The sequence below is a fragment of the Brienomyrus brachyistius genome, unplaced genomic scaffold (assembly GCF_023856365.1).
Source record: "Brienomyrus brachyistius isolate T26 unplaced genomic scaffold, BBRACH_0.4 scaffold32, whole genome shotgun sequence".
NCBI lineage: Eukaryota > Metazoa > Chordata > Actinopteri > Osteoglossiformes > Mormyridae > Brienomyrus > Brienomyrus brachyistius.
Genome location: NW_026042307.1, coordinates 2737945 through 2762366, shown reverse-complemented (window position 1 = coordinate 2762366; position 24422 = coordinate 2737945). Strand labels below are relative to the sequence as shown.

The window sequence follows — 24422 nt, the reverse complement described above, 5'->3', positions numbered from 1 at the left end:
AGTTGGGGCCTACAGGACCTATAAGTTTTATGTCCTTACATAAGGGACTGGTGGCATCAGATGTTGTTTCTAAAATATACGGTAAAACCAAATATCCAGTCAATAAACAACATAAAACCAACTTTACTGTGTTGATTTATGTGAAATGTTTTGTTTTAACCGTATGTGCTTTATCATCTATTGCGTAACTACCCCAGGTTTCCCTGCCATGTTTGTGAGAGTGTTGTTGCTGCTGCTACAAATAAGAGCAGCTGTGTGTAAAATCATCTCATCTTTTCTCTGCTACTGTGATGTCTCGGTCTGCCAAGCTTTCCCAGCAAGACTGAGAAGTGTAATACTGCTATAGTTGGAACATACCTTCAGGACCCCATTCTTAATTAAGGGGACCACCATGCTGGTCTGCTAATCCGGCGGCACTGTCCCTGACCTCCACGCGCTGTTGAGAAGGCATGTCAGCCATGACAGCCCCACAACATCCAGAGCCTTTAGGTACTCTGGGCAAATCTCTTCCACCCCCAGGGTCCAGCCACCACGGAGCTCTTCAACCACCCTGCCCACCTCAGCCACAGTGATGGGCAAGTCCACTCCAGCCCCCTCGGGCCCCGTGTCCTCAGATGTCTCAAAGGCAGTGCGCATAGATGTATCCGAGGCAGGGTTCAGGAGGTCCTCAGAGTATTCATTCCACCTGTGGGTGATGTCCCCAGGTGAGGTCAACAGCACCTCCTCTCTACTGTAAACAGTAGGAAACAGGAGCTGCCTCCCCTTCCTGATATTCCGGATGGTTTGCCAGAACCTGTCAGCTGCCTCCGGAGACCCCCAGGCTATTAATTCCTGGTAGGCCTTCTTCTTCAGCTTGACAGTCCCCCTCACCTCTGGTATCCAGCATCGGGTCCGGGGTTTCCGCCAGGACTGGCATCGACCACCCTGCAGCCACAGCTCCATATGGCTGCTTTCACAATGGAGGTGCGGAACAGTGTCCATTCAGACTCAGTGTCACCAACCTCCCCCAGCATCCAGTTGGAGTTCTGCCGGAGATGCGAGCTAAAGATCTGGCGTACAGGAGCTAGACGTTCCCAGAAGACTCTTACTGTATGCTTAGGCCTACCAGGTCTGACTGTCCTCCCCTACCACTTAAGCCAACTCACTACCAGATGGTGATCAGTTGACAGCTCTGTCCCTCTCTTCACCTGAGTGTCCAATATAGAAGGCCTAAGTTCAGATGAAACGATTATAAAATCGATCATCAACCTGTAGCCCCGGGCATGTTCATACCATGTCCACTTATAGACACCCTTATGCTCTAACATGGTGTTCGTTATGGAAAAACCATGCATTGCACAAAAGTCCAACAACTGAACACCAACAAAGTTCAGATCAGGAAGTCCGTTCCTCCCAGTCACCCCCCTCCAGGCCACACTGTCGTTGCCCACTTGAGCATTGAAGTCCCACAGCAAAATGATGGAATCCCCTCATGGTGTGCAAATCAGCACACCACTCAGGGAGCAAATACAATCTATACAGTTTTAAGCTCTTTTACAACATGTATTTTGTTTTTTATAGTCTTATACTTGGAAAAGAAGTCTTGAAAAGTAAGTGAGAAATGCTAAACAACAATAGTTTGCATATATTTATAAAGACAAGTTTTTACAGTTGCAAACAAAATTAGAAAAAATTTTGCAATTTACAAAGTTACTGCTTACTTTCAAATGGCTTGGCGATCAGGACTGCTTTGAGATTGATACACTCAAGTCAGTGACTTGTTTTTTATTCTCCTTACAAAGCTCTAAAAATACATTTAGTTTTTACCAATATATATTTGAAAAGTAGACCATTCAAGTTTCTGGGGGTGTTTTAAAATGTTTCAATGACAAAACTTTGCAGAGTTTGGTGAAATTTCTGTTTCATCTTGTGGGTAGGAGAGTTGACTCCAGCGGGTTAAAGACACATCAGGGAGGATAAAAGAGGATTAGGCAGACATGGTGGGCAGGGCAGGACATGACAAAATGGTCTATCCATTGTGCGATGTGAGGTTGAACTCTTAGCCTGCATTGCAACCTCAAGTCTCTGTGTCCAAAGTTTTGATTTGGTTGTATTCTCTATATAGCCTATATGACCAGTCTAGTCAGTGTGTTCCTCTGTGTTAAGTATTGTTTTATATGAGATACTATCAAGTGTTCTTGATCCCTGGCTTTTAGTGAGTGTGTTCATATAAAAGGATTCACTCTAAGTTCAGACCATTTGGCTTCTCGATATCCACGCTTCTCCTCAACTCTGATTCTTGCATCCATCCATCCATCCATCCATTTTCCAAACTGCTTATCCTGCTGGGTCGCGGGGGGTCCGGAGCCTTTCCAGTAAGCAATGGGCACGAGGCTCTTGTATCCCTATCTGGCTATTTATTCAGGTTGCATTTGACAGGTCCTATGGGATGGGCTGATATAGCAGGGTATCCTGCCTGAGTTGGGCGGCTCACCGAGTGTTGCATTCACTCCTGTGCGATTGTAGGCTGCAGCGGACGATTTGGGGCTGGGGATCCGCATGGATTTCAGCGATCCTCGCTCAGACAGGGAGGACCTGCTGCTGACAATTCGGGTTAGGGAGCTGGAACTGAAGATTAAAAGGCAGGAGTACCAGTGGGTGCTGCCCAATCGTTTCTGATGGAAGTCATCGTCCCTCTTGATAATGCTTTGTATTGTGGTACCAGTGTCCTAGTACAAGGCATTGATTTGTGCATGATGGCTGTTCCTTTTCATAATGTATTCCTAGATACCCCTGACTTCTCTGGTTTTGTATGTGTTGCAGTCCATACTCACCTACCTGTTCCGGGTATTTCATCTATTCTAGGGAATGACATTGAGGGGGAAATAGTTGTTCCTCTGCCTAAAGTCATTCCCGAACCAATGCTAGGTACACATGATGTTTCTGTGAAACATCCCAAGGTATATTTCGCCTGTGTGCTCACACGAGCCCAACAATGTAAACTCGCAGACAGGACCAGGATGAAGATAATCAAGATAAAAAGGGGGACTGTGGGGGGAAAACAAGTTGTGTGTGAAATGTTAGTGTATGACTGGATGACCTCCATGTTTGGGCGGTAGAGAGGCTTGATGGCTTCACTATTATTATCGATTGATACATTTTCTGCTATACTAGTTACTTGTGCGTGTTGCTGCATTCATTGCCTGTGTGCACTCACAATTTGGTTAATTACGTCCACAATAGAGAAGAGGGATGCCCACACGTACATGCCGATGATGCCCCTCCTAGCGACTGGACGGGAAACCATCGGCTTGTCTGGAGCGTCCCCAAGAAGGGTGATCTCCTTGTGGAGATCAAAAGGGGGAAATAGAGGGGCTAAACTTTGTGCTAAACTTTGTAACACTGAAAACAGGAACCGACTTGCAGACAAGCAGGGCAGGGGGGGGCTCACTCTAAGGTGGTTGTGACACAGGGAAACAGATGGTGTGCTTTGCTGGGTTGCTGAGACATTACACCGACGCTTGCCCTACTGGGCTTAACAAGGGAAGGGGTCGCTAAAGCCGCAAAAGAGAAAGCAGAAAAGGGGGGGTATGGGTACTAACGAAACCAGATGTCACAACAGAGTTGTTTGTCATGCAAGTGGAAGATATCAAGACCAGCAGACACCCCAGATGGGCTATATAAGCTAGATACAGACAACAGAGTTTGAGCTTCCTCGGGTATGTACTGTTTGTGCATATGAGCGTGGCTTCCGGATCACGATCTGTGCAGGAGGAATAAAGTGCTGACTTACAACCACCCTTCGCCTCACATGTGCATCTCTTTCCTCATCAACGGACTTGGCGGACACGGGCTCCAACATATCCCACTGTCGGAGTTACATAAAGTGTACGAAGAAAAGTGGGAATCCTCTACATGGTTTAGAGGCTTAGGGGCATTCGCACCAGGTGGGCAGGCCGATAACAGTGTGCTCCACAGCCTGATCATGGAGGCAGAGATCCGGTATAACCTGAAAGCTACGAATCATGCCTCAGCTTTAGGCCCCGATCGAATAAACTGGAAGGGCTTGAAGGAGTTGGTTAAGAGTTCTAAGGCAGTGGAGCTCTTCAACACGTTGTCGATCGATTCTACTGGCCAAGAAATCAGGCGAGGAACAACTTATGGGAATCGGTAACTAGAGGCCGATTACCACTGGTTTGATGGTCTTGAGACTCTTTTCTAGGATCTTAACAAGGAGACTGGCTGTGGCATATCCCTTACATCCTAGACAAAGAGGATTCATCCAGTCCCCAGGTTGCTCGGAGAACCTTATGGTCCTCAAAACAAAGAGCAAGAAGAAAGGGAACGGAATCAGCTTGCGGTAGTGTTCATCAACGTTGCGAAAGCCTTCGACTCTGTCTCTCACGACCACATTGTGGAGGTGTTGAGACGTCAAGGGCTGGATGACCATGTGATTAGAGTCATCCAGGACTTATACAGGGCTTGCCACACTTCACTGGAGGTGGTAGGTGCTGGGACCCCAGACATCACTTTCAAGACTGGGGTCAAGCAGGGCGACCCCATGTCTCCAATATTTTTTAACTTGGCAATCGACCAACTGATCATCTTAGAAAGCCACAGCTGTGGCTTTCATACTGAAGGCAGGAAACTTACAGCCCTTGCATTTGCAGATGATCTGGTGCTGTTGAGCGACGGTTGGGGTGGTATGAATACCAACCTGTCGATTCTGGAAAAATTCTGCCGTCTGACTGGCCTGACGGCACAGGCTATAAAATGTCATGGTTTCCTGCTGAGTCCAACGCAAGACTCCTATACAGTCAACAACTGCCAACCATGGCAGGTTAGGGGGCCAACATGCACATGTCCCTGGCGAGGTATCTCGAAGCTTAATATGGAACATCACCTGCAGTCCAGACTTGCCTCCGAAGGCGAGCTATCCAACCCCTCGGGATTGGAGAAAAGACCAGTTCAAGCGCTGGTGTTCCTTGCCATTACAGGGCATGGGCATACAGTGCTTTCAGGGGGACAAAACCAGTAATCACTGGTTGCGAAACCATCATGGGTTTCGGGAGCGCCACTATATCGCTGCCCTCCAACTAAGAGCCAATGTATACCCAACCTGAGAAAGCCTCAACTGGGGCAGAAGGGGAGCTCTGTTACAGTGCAGGAAGTGCAATGTGCGATACGAGTCCTGCTCGCATTTTCTAGGACAATGCCCGGCTGTCCAGACCTCTCGGATTGCCCGTCACAATAAGATCTGTGACATCCTAATGGAGAACGCTAAAAATTTGGGCTGCGAGACCTACCAAGAACCCCGCTTATTCACAGTTGAGGGCGAACTGCGGAAACCGGATCTCATCTTTAAGTCAGATGGAGTTGCCATTGTGGTGGATGTCATTGTACGGTGGGAATACGATTCAGATTCCCTCGTGAAAGCAGCCTGTGTCAAGGTAGTATACTACCAGAGCCTCGAAGACCAGGGGCCTCATGTATAAATGGTGTGTACGCACAAAAATGTTGCGTAAGTCTGTTTCCACGCTCACGTCGAGATGTATAAAAACGAAACTTGGCATACCTCTACACACATTCTCACGGCAGCTCCACACATAGTGTACGCACGTTTATCCTTGGTTTTGTAAATGGACGGCTCCCAGTAGTAAGTCATTGCTACTGTGGTTTTCCTTTTAAAACTCACAATCATGACGCTGACTTTATCCAATTTTTATTCTATTTGTAACAATAATAATAAATCCCCATTTTCCCCGACTTTCGCCTGCCATGCCTGCTTCCTGCCCGCTTGCCTGCCCATGCGCATAACCCGCTCACCGGCGATCGCAACAGAATGACGGACCACGAAAGAAAAGCTCCTTCCGTGACTGAAGAGGAGTACATCAGTCTCATCGACCAGGTGCTCTTTTGGATTTCCCAGCCCGGCATCCGGGAAGATCCCCCAGCGTGGGATCTCATGAGCCAGAGCTGGGATGTCCTGGACCAGCTGTCCCTGGAGGAGGACATGCACCTCGCAGAGGAGGAGCGTGAGAACTTCCAGCAGGTGGCCGAGCTCCAGATGGAGCAATGGGTCGCGCCACGCGAGCCTAGAACTGTCCTCCCACTGTCCACTCTGCCGGACTTGGCACAGGCTCCCGCAACAACCGTGACTTGATGGCGAAGAAGGAGGAAGAAGCAAGCGATCGCCCCAACGATCGTTCTGGGGGTGTGCGCGCTCGTCCCCGCCTTCCCTCCTAGCCGGGGAACAGGAGGACTCCCTGGTTGATCCTGACGTCACCAGTGCTGCTAAGCTGCCCTATCAGGCAGCTTCCCCCGTCCAGGGAACACGCCGGGCCGCCGAGGAGCTACCACCTCCCCTCGAGCGGTACTCCTACTGGCTGGAGCGACTGGCCAACAAGGTGGCCAGCGCAGTGTGGGATGCTACGCGTGTGCCCCGGACTCTTAAAGGGGCCACGCCCATCTCGCCTGCATGGGACCTGCCAGTCCCGCCGCCTGCGGCAGCTACACCTAAGGCGCTCCCTTCGCCTCTGCCTGCTGCAGCCGCCCGGCCCGAGGCACTCCCTTCGCCTCTCCCTGCTGCAGCCGCCCGGTCCGAGGCGCTCCGCAGTCCGCAGCCCAAGCAGCCACCTCTACCTGCAGGTCCTGTGCCTGAGCAGCCGCCCCCTTTGTCTGCAGTTCCGGCAGCTCCTGCGCCCGAGGCACTCCCTCAACCTACCCCAGTGACTGTAATCCCTGTTACTCCTGCCCCAGAACCCGCTCTAGTCCCTCTACCTCCTGTCCCTCCGGCCCCAGTCCCCGAGGAGGTCCTGGACAGTCCGACCATCGCTCCTCTCTCCTTGAAGGTGGAGGAGCTTGAATGGGACCCCTCAGGGACCCTACTGGTCACTTCTATGCCCTCGCCCCTGCGAGCTCGACCCCGGCCAAGGGTCCCTATATCTGTGTCCAAAAGAGGGGTCCCTCCTGCCCTGCCCCCTGGCCTGCTCTCCCTCGCCTTTGCTGGGGCTCGGAAAGTGCCTGCGGGTCCTGGGCCTACTGTCACACTTTTCGCAATGAAAAAGCAAGGAGGTGCGACCCCATGCCTCCTGGCACCTCCCCACATATTTCACAAGAAATCCTGCCATCCGGCAGAGTTATCATCACAACTTGGCCCTCCATGATGTTCGCACTCTCAAGCACTACTAGTAGAGAGTGCTCTAGAGCATAACTGTCTCCTTCCAGCTCTGAGATAAGGGCTTCATCCGCTAAATCATCATCGCTCAGCAGGTCCTCTATAGACTCCCCAATCTGAAGCCAGTCTACGTGGAACTCATTACCATTAATTCTAGTTTCAGCCGGCCCCAGTTCCTTGAAGGAACTGTTCCAAAAGGTGACTGACCCTGAAACTAATATGTTTGGTTTGTCATGTGCGGTTAGTGTGGATTCCAATGTCTCCGAAGAGGCATCTTCATTCTCTGTCTGTGTTCCTACAGACACAAACCATACTTTCGCCGCCATTGTGTGAGGTCTAATCATAATGGGTGAAAACTCGACCTAGGGAAGTCTGACCCATAGCATGTTCTTGATCCAGGCCCTGTGCCACCCAGCATGTGTTTTCTGCTGCAACTTTCATAATTTTTGTTGGTCTTTTAAAACTCCATGGTGTCAGACCACCACTATGGTTGGAACGATGTTGAGTGCGTGGATTTGGCCCTTTTAGCCAGCCGAGGCCGTCTCCATCCTCAGCTGTTACCAGCGGGAACCACGGGGAGGTGGGGCCGTCGCTATGATTTCATTTCCTTGTCCAAGGGAGAAGCACGTGAAGGAATTATCATGAAGCGATGTCATTGTTACCCATTTACCCGCGCTTCATTGAATTTCTTCACCTTGACAATCAGAGCACTGGGCAGAAATCACATCACGTCAAAATGGCATCATGGCAAAACCCCACCCTGGCCCCCCCCGGGCGGGGGTGAGGGGGGACCGGGCGGGAGCGGACCGCTCAACTCGGGTGGATGGCGTGCGGGGGCAGCGAACAGTGAGGTGAATGGCGACTTCTCCAGCCACGGCACACTCCTAGCCCCGCTTCGCACCCCAGCCCGACCGACCTAGCCCTTAGAGTCAATCCTTATCCCGAAGTTACGGATCTGACTTGTCGACTTACCTTACCTACATTGTTCTAACATGCCAGAGGCTGTTCACCTTGAAGAGCTGCTCTGGACATGGGTACGGCCTGGCGCGAGATTTACACCCTCTCCCCCAGATTTTCAAGGGCCAGTGAGAGTTCACCGGATGCCGCCAGAACCACGATGCTTTCCAGGGCCCGGGCCCGTATCTCGGGGCGAACCCATTCCAGGGCGCCCTGCCCTTCACAAAGAAAAGAGAACTCTCCCCGGGGCTCCCACCGGCTTCTCCGGGTTCGTTTGCATTTCCGTACTGGACTCCTCATGGCGCATATCTCCCCGCTCCTGGTTCAGGGATCTGAAACCGACTCCCTCCCTTCCGAACGGCGTTCACCAATCTCTTAGGACCGACTGGCCCATGTTCAACTGCTGTTCACATGGAACCCTTCTCCACTTCTGCCTTCAAAGTTCTTGTTTGAATATTTGCTACTACCACCAAGATCTGCACCCACGGTGGCTCCACCAGGGCCCGTGCCCTTGGCTTCTGCGCCACAGCGGCGGCCCTCCTACTCATCGCAGCATAGCCCCCGGGGCTCTCCCACCGCCGGTGACAGCCGGGTATGGGCCAGACGCTCCAGCGCCATCCATTTTCAGGGCTAGTTGATTTGGCAGGTGAGTTGTTATACACTCCTTAGTGGATTCCGACTTCCATGGCCACCGTCCTGCTGTTTATATCAACCAACACCTTTTCTGCGGTCTGATGAGTATCGGCATCGGCGACTTAACCCGGCGTTTGGTTCATCCTGCAGCGCCAGTTCTGCTTACCAAAAGTGGCCCACTAAGTGGCTCACATTCCATGCCTGAGCTCCAAGCCAGTGAGCTGGGCCTCTTACCCATTTAAAGTTTAAGAATAGGTTCAGATCGTTTTGGCCCCAAGACCTCTCGTCATTTGCTTTACCAAATAAAATTGCGAGTTTTCTGAGCGCCAGCTATCCTGAGGGAAACTTCGGAGTGAACCAGCTATTAGATGGTTCGATTAGTCTTTTGCCCCTATACCCAGGTCGGACTACCGATTTGCAAGTCAGGACCACTGCAGACCTCCACTAGAGTTTCCTCTAGCCCTGTCCAGGCATAGTTTACCATCTCTCAGGTATTATCGCACGCGCTCATGCTCCACCTCCCCGACAGAGTGGGCGAAAAGGGCCGATGGTGCACCCAGCCGCCGTGGGGGACGAGCCGCCCCCCACCTCAGCCGGCACATACCGGCCCTCACCTTCATTGCGCCACAGGGTTTTGAGGGATCCTCTGACTCGCGTGTGCGTTAGACTCCTTGGTCTGTGTTTCAAGACTGGTCAGGTGGGTAGCCGACATTGCTGCAGAGCCCTGCTGCTGGTCGTGGGCCGTGATCCGCACGAGGCAGCCGAATGCACCCCGTCAGGGGGAACCCAGAGAGGGCAAAGGGAAGGCACGGTGACTAGTCATCTCCCTCGGCCCTGGGAATCGGTGAGGTGGTGGCGGGTGGAGGCTGTAACACCGGGCCACCATCCACACCGCGAGCCCTTCCAGGCCGACCCGGAGCCAGTCGTAATGTACCACCAGGGGAGGAAAGGCCCGGCCGGGCCGTGGTCATTGTCCGGCTATGGCCGGGATATGTGACGTAACCCCAGCTTGCCACCGGACAATGACCCCATCCCCTTCACCGGGGCTCACTTTGGGGAAGACATGATGCAGGTGAGGTGAATGGGGTAAGGCTGGGCGCCCAACCCACCACACACGCAGCCCCGGTCTGCTGTTAATGATCCTTCTGCAGGTTCACCTATGGAAAACTTGTTACGACTTTTACTTCCTCTAGATAGTCAAGTTCGATCGTCTTCTTAGCACTCGGCCAGGGCCGTCGCTGACAACAGCAAGGCTGATCCGAGGACCACACTAAACCATCCAATCAGTAGTAGCGATGGGCGGTGTGTACAAAGGGCAGGGACTTAATCAATGGGAGTTTATGACCCGTGCTTACTGGGAATTCCTCATTCATGGGAAATAATTGCAATCCCCAATCCTTAGCACGCTTGGGGTTCAGCAAGTTACCCACATCTCTCGGCAAAAGGTGCGCACATGCTGCTTCACTCAGTGTGGCGCATGTGCAGCCCTGGACATCTATGGGCATCACAGACCTGTTATTGCTCATTCTCATGTGGCTGAATGCCACTTGTCCCTCTAAGAAGTTCTACGGGACCGCACCGGGTCCAATAACTAGTTTGTTATTGGAATTAACCAGACAAATCACTTCACCAACTAAGAACGGGGATGCACCACCACCCACGGAATTGAGAAAGAGCTATCAGTCTGTCAATCCTTTCCGTGTCCGGGCCGGGTGAGATTTCCTGGTTGCTGCTGGGCGGGTCATTGGAATAACGCCGCCCGATCGCCAGGCAGCATCGTTTATGGTTGGAACTATGACGGTATCTTTCGTCCGTCTTGTACCGGTCCAAGAATTTCACCTCTAGCGGCGCAATACGAATGCCCCCGGCCATCCCTCTTAATCATAAAGAAAGGATAAGAGTCTTTTACTGTACTAGACTGAAGTTTTCTGTAGTTGAGACAAAAACACCATGCCGAATTCTTTTTCTTAACAAGAACTCTTATATATAGTATAGCTCTTCTCAGTTATGCCTGCTTTCAGGAGATTTTGTATTTGCTGAGGTGTAACCTGGTAGGCAACATGCTATCCTCGCCATAGTTCCCTAGTTTTCACCAGCTAGACAGCGAGATAACGATGCTCCTATAACCAGACATTTTTCTTTTTTGTGCTGATTTATTGAAGAACGGCCTCTGACCATTGCCTTCTCTTTGACCATCGTAAAACTGAAAACATAGAAAATATTGCATTAGCTAACTAACATCACAAACTAGCTTGTTACACGATTACTGCAAGCTTGGAGGAGATACCGTTCATACTCACTTAAACGTACAAATTATACCATTTTTAAACAAAACAAAAAGACAATTATTATTTTATCATCTCTCATACTTACAGACAAATTTCGTCCAAAGCAACAACATTTTAAGGTCCATATCAGCTTAGAACAATAATGCTTATATTTTGCCATCTTGGATTTTTTTCTTCTATTTCCAGCGTAACCAAAACAATATTACAAAGCAGCCACTGGAGGGGGCTCTAGGGCAGTTTATGAAACTGTATAATCCAGTGTAACTTATAAAAGGCAGAACAGGCACATTGTTGAATTTGTGTAGCATCCCCTGTGTGAATACAATGTTTGATGAAACCTCTACAACGTCTGTCCTCAGGACTCTCACTGAAAACACTGTCATATGTTCTCAGCAATTTCAATGCTGTGCCCTGTTTGGGGGATTATCTTAGTCATGTACTTGTAAAGGGAGACACGGAAACATCTGGAGTTAAGGATGCTGCCCTGTAAGTACCATCCACCTCATGTACACCCCGGATGCTTGGATAGCCAGTTGACCTTGAACCCCCAGAGGTTTTTTTCTGCCTACTTTTTGGTTCCATTTTCTCTGTTGTCATTTTTCTTTCTTTCATTTATTTGTTTTGAATTATTCTTTATAAATAATGTAGGAATGTATTACAAAACACCCATGTAAATGCCTTGGGCCAACTCTGTTGTGAAACGTGCTATATAAAAATAAATTGAACTATGCAGGCGCTCCCAAATAAGGATAAGAATGAAAGTTTAAAGGAACCCAGGGTTTTAGCTTGTGCTGCACTTGCAGGAAGACTATTCCGTACTCTAACTACATGCTGTGTAAAGCAGTGTTTTCTCAAATTCATTTTAAAATGTTCTAATTTCCACATATGGCCACGAGTTCTAGTATTTAAAATAATTTTGAAATAGCCATTTGAATGAACAGCATCCAGACCTGTTAGAATCTTATATACCTGGATCATGTCCACCCTTAGTCTCCTTTGCTTAAGACTAAACAGATTCAGCTCAGCTAACCTCTCTTCATAAGACATTCCTCTAAAACAAGGAATCATTTTTGTAGCCCTACTGTCATGACCTGCTCATACGATCCTCGTGTGTGCCACGCCTCCCATTCTACATTTCCTGCCTTCAGTCTTGTGTATTTAGTCCGCATTCAAGTCTGTTTCCCCAGTCCTGTCATTGAAGTCTCTTGCCGTTGGTACCCGTTTTCGTCAATAAACCTTCATTCCCGACTCTCCGTTTCCCAGATCCTTGATTCCTCGCTCTCTGCCTGTTCGTCCAGCACGCGACATCACAGAATGACAGGACTCTCGAAGAAGATGCCTCAGCTAACCGAAGCTGAATATGGGGATCTCATTAGCGAGGCAATATACTGGCTAAAACAGCCAGAAGTCCAAGAGGACCCCGCAGCTCGCATCTTAGCGATCGACATGGGGGATTTCCCTGACGAAGGCTGCTTTTCTAGCCAAAGAGGTTCGACTGAACTTATGGCAGCTCAGAGAAGTGGCAGCTGAGGCAGGTGGCTTTGGACAGCAGACTGCGGATGGATCCACCGTCAGAGCCACCCGCGTTACCCCAGACTACTGAGAAAAGGAAGAAGTGCAGAAGCTGGAAACATACGGAGACGCCAACGATCTACCTGGGAGCCATCAACGTCTCTGCTGCTCCTTCTCTCCCCACTGCCTGCCCTGCCGTTTATCGGGAAATATGACCCCGGCAGTGTGCGCGCCAGAAGCCGCTGTCACCACCTCCAAGAGTTTGGCCGTGGTTGCGCGGCCAGCACCGGTAGCTCACCCCTTCCGGGGAATGCACCTAGCCCTTATAGGGGCCAAGACTGTATTGAACGCTATACCGCGGGTCCCTAAGACCCTTAAAGGGACAATGCCTATTGCGGAGGTGCTACTCCTGGCTCCGGTCTGCCCCCTTCAAGGGTTCCGGCCTGCCTATAGTTACTGATCGGCCAGTGGATCCAGTCCTGAAGCCTGTTCCCGTGCTGCTTGACAAGCCTGATCTCTTTGCTTTTAACCTGCCTTTGCTTGATGTTCCTCACCTGCTAGTCCTGACACACCGCCTTCAGAAGCCCCTGCTGCGTCGCCATCCACAAAGACTCCCGCTTTGTCCAAGGTTCCTGCAGCGCCCCCTGTGGTTCATGCAACGCTGCTGTCCTCTGGGGCTCCAGTCCCACCGCCACCTTCTGCTGCGCCTGAAGTTCCAGCGCCGCCTGTTGCTGGGCCTGAGGTTCCAGCGCCGCCTCTGCCCGCTGCGCCGCCCGAGGCTCCATTGCCTCTGCCTGTCCCTGCTCCGCCTAAGGCTCCACTGCCTCTGCCTGTCCCTGCTCTGCTGAGGCTCCTCTGCCTCTGCCCCCTGCTCCACCTGAGGTCCTAGCATCACCTCTGCCGCCTGCTCCTCCCATGGTCCCGGCTCTGTCCGTAACTGAGGTCCCGGCCCAGGCGTTGCCCATCCCAGTTCCTACTCCCGTGGCCCCTATCCCCAATGACTCCCCCTGTGACTCCTTCTCCACAGCAGGGTGGATCCCAGTCTGGTCCCCACCTTTTGGTGTTCCGTAAGGGGTGGGGACTCAGACATAGGGACTGGGTCCTGTCCACGCTGCCCTCTTCGCTCATCCTCACACGCCATAACTGGGGCTTGGGGAGCGCCTGCTGGTCCATTGGCTTCTGCTCGGCGATCTCCTGCGGGTCCCTCTCCGACGCTTTGACGGCCGTCCTCGGTCGCACCTCTGATGCCTTGTTGATCACCTGCAGGTTCCCCAGCATCAACTCCTCAGCCGCCTGCAGGTCCCCCTCCTGCAACTCATTGGTCGGCTACACCTTCGCCGGCTTTGGCTTAGCAGTCACCTGCTACAGCTCCACCTCCCTCCATTCCTGCATCGTACTCCCCTCCGACTCCCTCCTCGCCTCCCCTGGTGCCCCCTCCGACTTCCTCCTCAACCCCTTCGCCTGTCCCTCGGCCTGTCTCCTCGGCTCATTCCTGCTCCTGGCTCCCTGTTGCCTGCGGCCCCTCCAGCTGCCGCCCGTTCCCCGATGTCTCCATTTCTGGTTTGTCTGTCCGTGTTTCCTGTTTTGGGTCAGGATCTGTCCTGGTTGTTGCCCTTGTGCCCATTTTGTTTGTCCATCCTGTTCCCGGTCCCTCGTTAATATTCTTGGTCTTGTTTTTCAGGTCCCGTGTCCCTGGTCTTGTCTTGTCTGTCGCCTCCCCTGAGGCGCGCCCAGAGTGTGCGCCTTTGGGGGGGGTTCTGTCATGACCTGCTGTTCTGGCTTCCACTGGGTCGCCTGTCCCCACTCCGCCTGAGGCTCCACTGCCTCTGCCTGTCCTTGCTTTGCCTGAGGCTCCTCTGCCTCCGCCCCCCTGCTCCGCCTGAGGTCCTGGCGCCACCTCCGCCCATGGTCCTGGCTCTGCCCACACCTGAGATCCCAGCCCAGGCTTCGCCCATTCCAGTTTGCACTGGGACCTCAGGCGCAGCAACATGATGAGTGGAATGCTTACATTCATCAGCCATTCTACGTTTCCTGCCTTCAGTCTTGTGTATTTAGTCCGTGTTCAAGTCTGTTTCCCCAGTTCTGTCATTTAAGTCTCTTGCTTCTGGCACCCGTTCTCGTCAATAAACCCTCATTCCCGACTCTCCGTTTCCTGAATCCTTGATTCCTTGCTCCAAACCTGCCAGTTGAAATCTGCCAGTTATCAGCCCAGTCACTAATTAAATCAAGTCTCGTTGTAGCCTCTCTGCTGCTAGATTAGTTAGATCTGTTAGATCTGCTACGCCACCCACCTTAATGTTTTCCCGTTATGTTGTCACTTATTTGTAACAAGAATGCTCTAGATTGGGGGACACCAACGCAACATGAAGAGATAACCAGAAAGGGATGCAAGAATCAGAGTTGAGGAGAAGCGTGGATGTCGAGAAGCCAAATGGTCTGAACTGGGAGTGAATCCTTTGATATGAACACACTCACTAAAAGCCAGGGATCAAGAACACTTGATAGTAGCTCATAGAAAACAATACTTCACACAGAGGAAGCTAACTAGACTGGTCATATAGCCTATATAGAGAATACAACCAAATCAAAACTTTGGACACAGAGACTTGAGGTTGCAAGGTAACACTTTATAATAACAGTACATGAATTAGCATGTACTAATACATGAATTAGTAATTTCTTGACTATGAACTAATGATGAGCTAAGACATGTATTAATCAAGAACTAATGAAGAACTAACGTAACTACGACATGAGTCATATGAATTAAGGCATGAATAGCACCGCCTTAATTCATGTTAGTTCCTGCATGTTAGTTAATGTATTAATTAACACTTTGTGGTAAACTAAATCAAACATGTTGTAAAAGAAAGATGGCACAATGCAAAATCATTTAGAAATTTGTCACCTGCAGCTGTCACAAACATCAGTGAATGATTTCACCTAACTCATCCAACATACAGTGATGCATTCACAATTAAGAACAATTGTCTCATCCAATTTTGAGTGATTCTACTGCTGCCGTCCTACAATAATGCATTCATTAAGCAGATGCAATTTTTCAATTTAAAATCAGTATTAGCATAGAGATGCTGGTTATCGCTTTGGTTATGTTATGGATCGGTTTACTGTCATATCATCATAATGCACTGAAGTCAGATGTTTGTCTTGTGTTCTTACTCTTCTTTTGACCCACAATTGCCCCTTCAAAAAGTCAAATTTCCTCCTACCATTCAGTTCCTTCTCCATCCAAATGCAGCCACAGGACCTCTGCTCTTCTACTTCTTTACAAACCACCAAAAGGCACAAAAAAATCTTATTTACATGTTTATAAAACATGTATAATTGATAATTTTTTAAAAATGTCAGTTAGGTTAGGGTTGGTCATTAACTCATGACTTAACGATGCATTAAAAAGTCATGAATTCATATTACTTTATAAGTAATTAATATTGAGTAAACAATTATGTGCCCCCCCAAGTAAAGTCATGACATAATGATACACTAACAAGTCATGAATTCATGTTACTTTATACGTAATTAATAATGAATTAGCAATAATGTGCCTTATTTTGCACCAGTATATCCAAGATGATTAGTTTAAATTACATACTCATCAGCGTGTAACCCCCCCCCCCCCAAAAAAAACACAGAAATGAAAAGGTAAAACACACCTTTTATTTTACAAAGGTTTAAATATCAGCACACCTTTAATCAACTGGCAAGTTGTATATTATTTACATAAAACTCAACCTAAAAGATATGCAAAACTAAAATCAATATTTAAAACTGTTTCAAGAATGATCACTTATAACAATAACATTACACATAACATTTTTTTTTTTTTTTACGATTTGTATTAACAAAACATTGACTATTGAGGGAATAGTTCACCCAAAAATGAAAATTTTCATTTACTCACCCTCAAGTAGTTCCAAACCTGAATGATTTTTTTTCCTTCTGCTGAACACAAATGAAGCTATTTGGAAGAATGTTTGCAACCAAGCAGATCTCTGGCCCCCATTGATTACCATAGCATTTTTTCCTACTATGGCAGTCAGTGGTGCCCAAGATCTGTTTGGTAGCAAACATTCATCCAAATAGCTTCCCTTGTGTTCAGCAGAAGAAAAATCTCATACAGATTTGGAACTACTTGAGGGTGAGTAAATGACAATTTTCATTTTTGGGTGTACTATCCCTTTAAGCAACAAGTATACCTCACTTCTTTGATATATCAAGAAGGGCACTGCTCTCTTTCAATTTTTTTATCATGTCTACATTAGGCTGATCCAGGCACCTTGCAAGACAGACATCAGAAAATTTTTGGATGCTTTCTCCCATTTTAAAAGTGGCTCTCAGTTCTTTGTATTCTTCAGGATTTGCAACTGCCAACTCAGCAATGGGGGCTTGCATGACAATTGTGTTTCTGTCAACATTCATTTTGTTGTACGCTTCAGCTTTAGTGAAGCCACCATTTACCAGGTGTAACACTTTGTGGTAGCGTTTGATGGAGTCTTCAGGGTTTTTTACTGGAGGGGAAAGAAGGAAGAAGAATGTTGTACAAGTCCGATATAACAAAGGTGAGAATTATTTTAATAATGAGAATTACAATTTTGATGTGTGTTATTGCTTTAAGAACAGACTATAAAACCAAAATGTGGTTATGACAACAAACGTGATTCTGTTGTAAAACAGGTTGCATCGCTTCCAGTTAAGGTAATTTGTATGTTCTTTATTAAATATTGTCCAATGAGCCAATACAAACTGAGCATAAACAATGTTTATCACATATGCATTATGATATCTAAAAGTTTTATTTTTTTTTCTCACTAACATTTGGATATTAAACTTGAATAAAAGGCCAACAATATGTGCCTACACAGCTTCGCTGCTGACCCCTAATAACTAGATAGGTTAGCAGATTACCCTTAAGGTACAGCAAGTCATTTTCACTGCTAGAGGAGGCACATTGAAAACAACAACAATGGCGGAGAGTGATGATGCTGAGAAGGAGCATGGTTTTCTCTCATTATAATGAATTAGCTGGAAGTAATGTGAGGTTGAATAATAAATGGGTCATAGATCTTATCAAATTTGTCTTATTCAATGGTGTGATAATGCTGTGCAGGTTTATGTTTTCAAAGCAATAATAGTAAAAGTATATTTGAACGTACCCACATAATTTGCAAAACTGTTTAATAATTATCTATAACATATACTGTGTTAATTTACATAGCCAGACTTCAGACATGTTAAGTGTCAATAAACTTTAAAAAAAACCCTAACCCTGTACTTACATAAACTTTACTTGTAAAGAATCCAAGAGTTAAAGATTAAAACCCTTTCATAAGGGAGGTAGCAAGCTGTAAAATTGCTGCATAGCTACCCCTTTCTCTCGCAGTGTAAGCATTTTGTACAGTGGAGGCAGCGGCAGTCTTGGAGCAACACAGTTACCAGTGTTGTCATGGTTTCTATAGTCGTAAAAGCCGTAAACCGACTAAGGCGGATATGACGCCACTGACAACTCTATTGTCTTGTTATTTACATAACTTCTGTTACATACATAAAATACTTGGAAACATTTGAGATAGTAAGTAGTCATCTGAACAAAATATATAACACTGCTCTAGTGTTTTTGTGATATTTTTATTTATTTATTTTTTAAATCTTTCTTACTGTGACTTTAAAACCTTAATTTTCACTTCTGGTTGAACTATACCTTTTAATATTTTTGATTGAATAAACATACCTCTCCTAAAATCAACCCTCAGTTTCTTGGATTTTTTCTTGTTTCTTCGTTTTTTATCCTTTTTCTTCTTCTTTGTTCTTGGTTCGGAATCTGATGAATCTGAAGATTCTGAGGAATCAGAAGATTCATCACTGGACACCTTCTCCTTGGATGCAGCAGTATTGGATGAAGATGCAGACAGTGTCTGTGCAGGAGACATTACGGCTTCATGCCTCAGAAGTGCTATGACAAAGAACAATTAGAAATAAGTGTAGAACAAAACTACAGGTAAAGACTTTTTACCACATTTAATTTAGGAATAAGTTACTTAATTTAAATAAAATTACTTCTAATTACAAGTTGTAACTTACGGACTGCCAGAATTGTTCTTAAAGTTCATGACCCTAATACTCACCATCTTCCAATCTTGCTCTGAGAAAATGTTTGTCATCTGTCAGGGAGTCAACTTTTTCCTGAAGATGAAGAATCTTCTGCTTTTGCATCTCTATTGTTAGTTTTGCTTTGTCAAGAGCAATCTGCAAAGTGGGCGCACCTAATAAAAGAGAAATCAGAAACATGCAGCTTGGCTGAAAGCAGAATAAGAAAAATGTGGCCTACTTGAATTAGGCCTAAGTCAAAATACATAATTTACACCCTACACATTAACAGCCACATTTCTGTGAAGCAAATTACACAAATGAAATATCTAAATTAAAATTTCAATCCAGCAATTCTCTTTTCCCATTTTGTCTGTAATGTTTACATGTTTCTTGCATAGCAACCTAGAGGGTACAAACAAACCTCCTGTTTCACTGGTTTGCTGTATTGCAGGCTGAAGTCCTGAAACCAACAACAACAAAACAACTTATAATACAGCATTTGAACAAAGAAACAGGCAGAGTTTAAAAAGAGTTTTAAAGTTTTCAATCCTCATAACCAGTTATTTAATTTATTTATTCATTCATTGTAAAGATAAGTCCTAAATTTTACTTTGTTTTTATGCAAACTGACCTGCGTATTTACATAATATTTATATTATTCATGTTGATATTTGTAATGGAAAACAGCTACAAATACCACAGTTATTAGAGCACATCGAGTTTTTTTTTTTTTGCAAAACCAAAATATATAATCAAAATGTAATTAATTTAGAAAATGTGTACACACAGTACGTATACTTTCACTTGAGTACACTTTAATATGGCAACAGTTTATAATAATTGAGTACACTTTATAACTTAATTACAATTTTTCCCTCAAATTCCTAATTGGCTCCTTATCAATAGTTAGTAGTTAAGGTATTAGTTAAGTTTAGGTATTGGGTAGGATTAGGGATGTAGCATAAGATTATGTAGATAAGACAACAATATGTGCTTAATTAGTCGAATAAATGGCTAATATTCAAGTGCATGCCAATAAGCAACTAGTTAAGTGACCCTAAAATATGTTAAACGTCGATTTTAATACTTTATATTCCCTGGCGCTTACAAGCTAAGTGACAAAACACTGTTTAATATCTCAGGAAAGACAAATACCAATGAATGAAACTTTATGGATGTATCAGTAATTATATTAAATGACTTACTTTTTGACGAATTAGCTGTACTTTCAGTCTGAACATTCTTGCGTGCAGATACAACTACAGGGGGGAAGCAAGCATAGTTCAGTATTAAAAAAACACCTGAAAACATGTACATAAGCAGGGTTGCCAACTCACACATATGGCTTTGTCTCACATTAATAGGCTGCCCAACTAAACTTCACAACTATTTTACATCAATAATCCCTATGTTTTCACACTGCATTGGGGAGTAAACATTTCCATGCTGTGAAATGTTTTTTTGATTGAGAACATTGATACCTTAAAATGACCAATCCCCTGACCAGTGCCCTTGACTTTTCATGTAGAGCTGACAGTTAAAAATGCCTGTCTGTATTAGAAACTGTAGACAAACGACGTGCATTGTTTATTGTAATGAATACTATATTATTTTTTCACTGTGTAAAGAATAAAAAAGCATATAATAAAGCATTATGATTAATTTAAATACATAAAAAATGGCATTGTTTTACAGGTAAAGCTTGAATTGATTACGCCTTATTTAAATTAAGATTTTCAAGTAGCCTATCTTTTATAAACATCCCTTAGAATAAAACATTAACGTTACTGGTGTGCAAAACAACGTTTTACGATATGTCAGTGCAATCAGTTTTCAGCTAAAACAGCTCAAACATGCATTTAAGTGAGACTAGGCCTTGTCTGTGAAAACGGGACAATGAGTTACCAAAATCTCACTCAAGCCAGGCTACTCAAGTTTGCAAGCCTGGCAAAATTACATTAAACAACATGCATGTCACAAATACTTACCATATTCACCTGAGCTGTACTTGCTCTGTGTGGTAATTTTCCTCCCACAACGCGTTGCCTTTCTCTTCTCATTCATCTTGCTCAAATTTGTTGATTGGCGCGAAGCTATGCTTAATGGTGCGGTTGGCGCCACCCCATCGTCTTCGTGGTCTAATGACATAGCTTGGATTTTTATTACTGTAATTCCACTTCTAAACCCTACGTGAAGCTCTGGTGGGTCTTGGATATCTTTACAGTTATCCCAGTTTGTATACACATCCAAAGATGGTGCAATACCATAAAGTTTTACTTGGGTTAATGTTTGTATTACGTTTAAGCCCTTGCGCATGATTGAAGCAGGTTCTCATCGCACCGGAAATAGGCGGGGCAATCGCTGTTGTTTTTAGCGCCACCTTACCTGAGTTTAATTAGTTAGCGCCAATAGCTCTCTGGTTATGTTGCATTCAAAATTGCTGCTTTTTGCGATTCAGAAACCCACGACTAACAGGAAACGCAAGCTCATTAAATGGCTTCAACGTAAAAAGTTACTAGCAAGGAGAGTAAAGTGTTCAAGATGTGGCCATAATATGACAATGGAGAGAAATAGAAGACATGTCGACGGTTTTCATTGGTAAGTTAAACAAATTACAGATTTGATGTTTACATGATACACTATTGATTTTTTTCCCATGGATATTATAGGTCTACAACCTAAAAAAGTCCTTAAAAGTTTTAAATGTCGTTTTCCTAATTAGCGTCTTAAAACGACTTAAATCTAGATTCGATATGTCTTATTTGGGTGATATTACCACGAAAAAATTTCCACAAATATCTGTCGATATCGATAAACGTCTTCTATATATAAATTTGAATCTGGCCGCAGATTAAAAACTTGCGTTGCCTAATATCACGCCGCCCCATCTCCCCATTCAGGTGAGTTTTTATTAGGGTTGGAGCTGAACTCTGCAGGGTTGCAGCTCTCCAGGACCGGGGTTCGCCACCCTGACCTATGAGATATTGTGTGTGTTTGAATAATACGGCGGCAAATCTATTCCATTAATAACCGAGCGCACCACTAATGCTGGCGCGTGACATGTACTCTACGCGCGATTCTATTCATCTAAGTTTGAACAGTTTCCCCCTAAGTTAAATGTGTTGTCATTCGTGTAATGATAAGCTGTCAACAATGTTAATGATTTTATTAATATTAATTTATATTTGTTGCCTGCAGAACCTATGAGTTTCCTACATTACAATATAAAAAAAGATGCATCCAACAATCAGAATATTGCTTGGGGGGTAGGTTTCAAGCTTATAAAATCGATAATTATCTGCATATGAAAACAATAGAGTCATAATAAAACATAAGTTTAATGCCTTCATTAAGATAGCTAAGTGTGCGTGTGTTTGGGTGTATTTCCATTGCAGGTTTGGTCTTAAATTTCATGTAAAGTGGTATTAAAAAGGTCTTAAGTCTTTAATTTAACGTGTTCATATCTGACACCATGAATACATTCTCTCCACGCTGCAGTGTGTCAGGCAGCTTTGCCACAAAGACTTTAATAGGTTCTTATAATAAAACAGGCTTTATATCTTGTTAAAAGTTTATATTTTACATGTTATCATGTTTGTATTTTATGTTACAGAAATAATGATAGTTCTGAGAGTTAGGGAAAAGAAAAAATGTTATCAATGTGTGTTAAAAATACTTTTGTCTACATAACCGTGTTTTGTTATTATTAACAAAACAATATTGTTTGTTATTTATCATCATCACAGGATGTGCAGACATAAAAGTCATCGAGGCAAGAAAACCAGCCGATCAGTGCGAGTCGGGTCTCTCTTTGAGAAATCAAAACTCAGCTTGTCATCTTGGCTAATGTTCATTTACAGGTGAGTCTGTTATTGGACAGCTGAGAAGGTATAGTATAATATTACAATCCATTTCAAAGTTCTTTGATTGTTTTAATTTTGACAACTCAGCTTTCCATCATCATTGAGTCATTATTGTGTACTTCACAGGTTCACTCAGGGGTTACGGATCAGACAAATTGATATGATGCAAGATGGCATTGCAAAAAGCTCCAAAACACTCTCTAAGATGGCTCGTATCATGAGGAATGTTTGCCACTGTGCTATGAAACGATTCAGAAGAAGACATGGACAGATGATTGGAAGTGCTCTGGAATTTGCCGTTCTTGATGAAAGTAACTTTCGTCATAAAAGAAAGGTAAATTTAGAACCTATAAGGCAAATTCACACTGCATTTGCTGACCACTATTGTTGTCATTTGAACATTTATAATTGGCATTTATTTGGTTTTGGAATGTCTGTGATGTCTACTTGCTTACGATTTCTAGTAACATATAAATAATGTACAGGTACACATCTGTTTTTCTCTCTTCTGTTTTCTTTTATTCTAGAAATAAGCAACTGAGTGTATATGTAAACCTTGTGTGTTTTGAAATAAAAATCAGCCACACTTGTATAAAGCTCCCCCAGACTTTCCTTTAATTTGTTACCCATCTGTATGTGTAAACATGTTAAATGAATATAATGATAATGTATTTCTTTTTTTTAATTACATATTTAACTTTTACAGTATGGACGAGGGAGAGCATCAACAACATGGAGGCGAAAGAAATGGGTGTTTGGCATTCTAGGTGTGAGGAATAAACACAGACACCCAATCTTGCGGCTTGTGAAAAGAAGATCAAGAACACACCTCGTCCCCATAGTTGTGAAACATGTGCGTCCAGGCACTACCATTATTTCAGATGAGTGGAGAGCCTACCGGGGTGCTTTGGCCAGCATGGGCTACAGACATTTCACAGTAAACCATTCCCAGTGGTTTGTAGACCCACACAGTGGAGCTCACTCACAACACATTGAAAGAGCGTGGCTGACATACAAAACGAACGTATGGAGACTAAGAGGAAATAGGACAGAGAAGATGCTAAAAGAACACCTCTCACTCATAGAGTGGACTCACTGGCTTGGGGAAAAACATAAGCAGGGACCACTTGGGCGCATAATAAAAGACATATGCCATCAATTTCTTGTTTAGAGGACAACAAGCTGAACATTTGTATTTTGTGTAAAACATAAGTAAAATAAAGGTTAAAATACAAGTTACCTTAACCTCTTGATTTAAGATGTACTGACATTTAAACCTTTGTAAAATAAAAGGTGTGTTTTACCTTTTCATTTCTGTGTTTTTTTTGGGGGGGGGGTTACACGCTGATGAGTATGTAATTTAAACTAATCATCTTGGATATACTGGTGCAAAATAAGGCACATTATTGCTAATTCATTATTAATTACGTATAAAGTAACATGAATTCATGACTTGTTAGTGTATCATTATGTCATGACTTTACTTGGGGGGGCACATAATTGTTTACTCAATATTAATTACTTATAAAGTAATATGAATTCATGACTTTTTAATGCATCGTTAAGTCATGAGTTAATGACCAACCCTAACCTAACTGACATTTTAAAAAAATTATCAATTATACATGTTTTATAAACATGTAAATAAGATTTTTTTGTGCCTTTTGGTGGTTTGTAAAGAAGTAGAAGAGCAGAGGTCCTGTGGCTGCATTTGGATGGAGAAGGAACTGAATGGTAGGAGGAAATTTGACTTTTTGAAGAGGCAATTGTGGGTCAAAAGAAGAGTAAGAACACAAGACAAACATCTGACTTCAGTGCATTATGATGATATGACAGTAAACCGATCCATAACATAACCAAAGCGATAACCAGCATCTCTATGCTAATACTGATTTTAAATTGAAA

The 24422-nt window shown here is 45.0% G+C and overlaps 2 protein-coding genes across 2 annotated transcripts in view; one reads left to right on the top strand and one right to left on the bottom strand.

Moving 5' to 3' along the window:
• Positions 1-16552: 16552 nt before the first annotated feature.
• The window catches only part of LOC125721176 (coiled-coil domain-containing protein 106-like), a 301470-nt gene continuing 293600 nt past the window's right edge, over positions 16553-24422 (bottom strand). The window contains exons 2-6 of the mRNA XM_048997226.1: positions 19860-19913; positions 19076-19114; positions 18690-18827; positions 18296-18517; positions 16553-17075 (exon numbers count right to left, since the gene is read on the bottom strand). Of these exons, the coding sequence (XP_048853183.1) occupies positions 16765-17075; positions 18296-18517; positions 18690-18827; positions 19076-19114; positions 19860-19913 (764 nt within the window). The 3' untranslated portion in view covers positions 16553-16764. The remainder of the gene's footprint in view (positions 17076-18295; positions 18518-18689; positions 18828-19075; positions 19115-19859; positions 19914-24422) is intronic.
• On the top strand, positions 21059-23822 carry LOC125721167 (uncharacterized). The gene is made up of 4 exons (XM_048997207.1): positions 21059-21252; positions 22401-22514; positions 22644-22851; positions 23224-23822. The coding sequence occupies exons 1-4, from the start codon at positions 21077-21079 to the stop codon at positions 23686-23688; spliced, it is 963 nt and encodes a 320-aa protein (XP_048853164.1). The 5' UTR covers positions 21059-21076; the 3' UTR covers positions 23689-23822.

Excerpts from the sequence above, each read along its gene's own strand:
- LOC125721167 (XM_048997207.1), top strand. The coding sequence starts at position 21,077 with ATGTTGCATTCAAAATTGCTGCTTTTTGCGATTCAGAAACCCACGACT. Across the intron at positions 22,515-22,643 it reads TGGCTAATGTTCATTTACAG|GTTCACTCAGGGGTTACGGA; the intron begins GTGAGTCTGTTA and ends TGTACTTCACAG. Across the intron at positions 22,852-23,223 it reads ACTTTCGTCATAAAAGAAAG|TATGGACGAGGGAGAGCATC; the intron begins GTAAATTTAGAA and ends TAACTTTTACAG.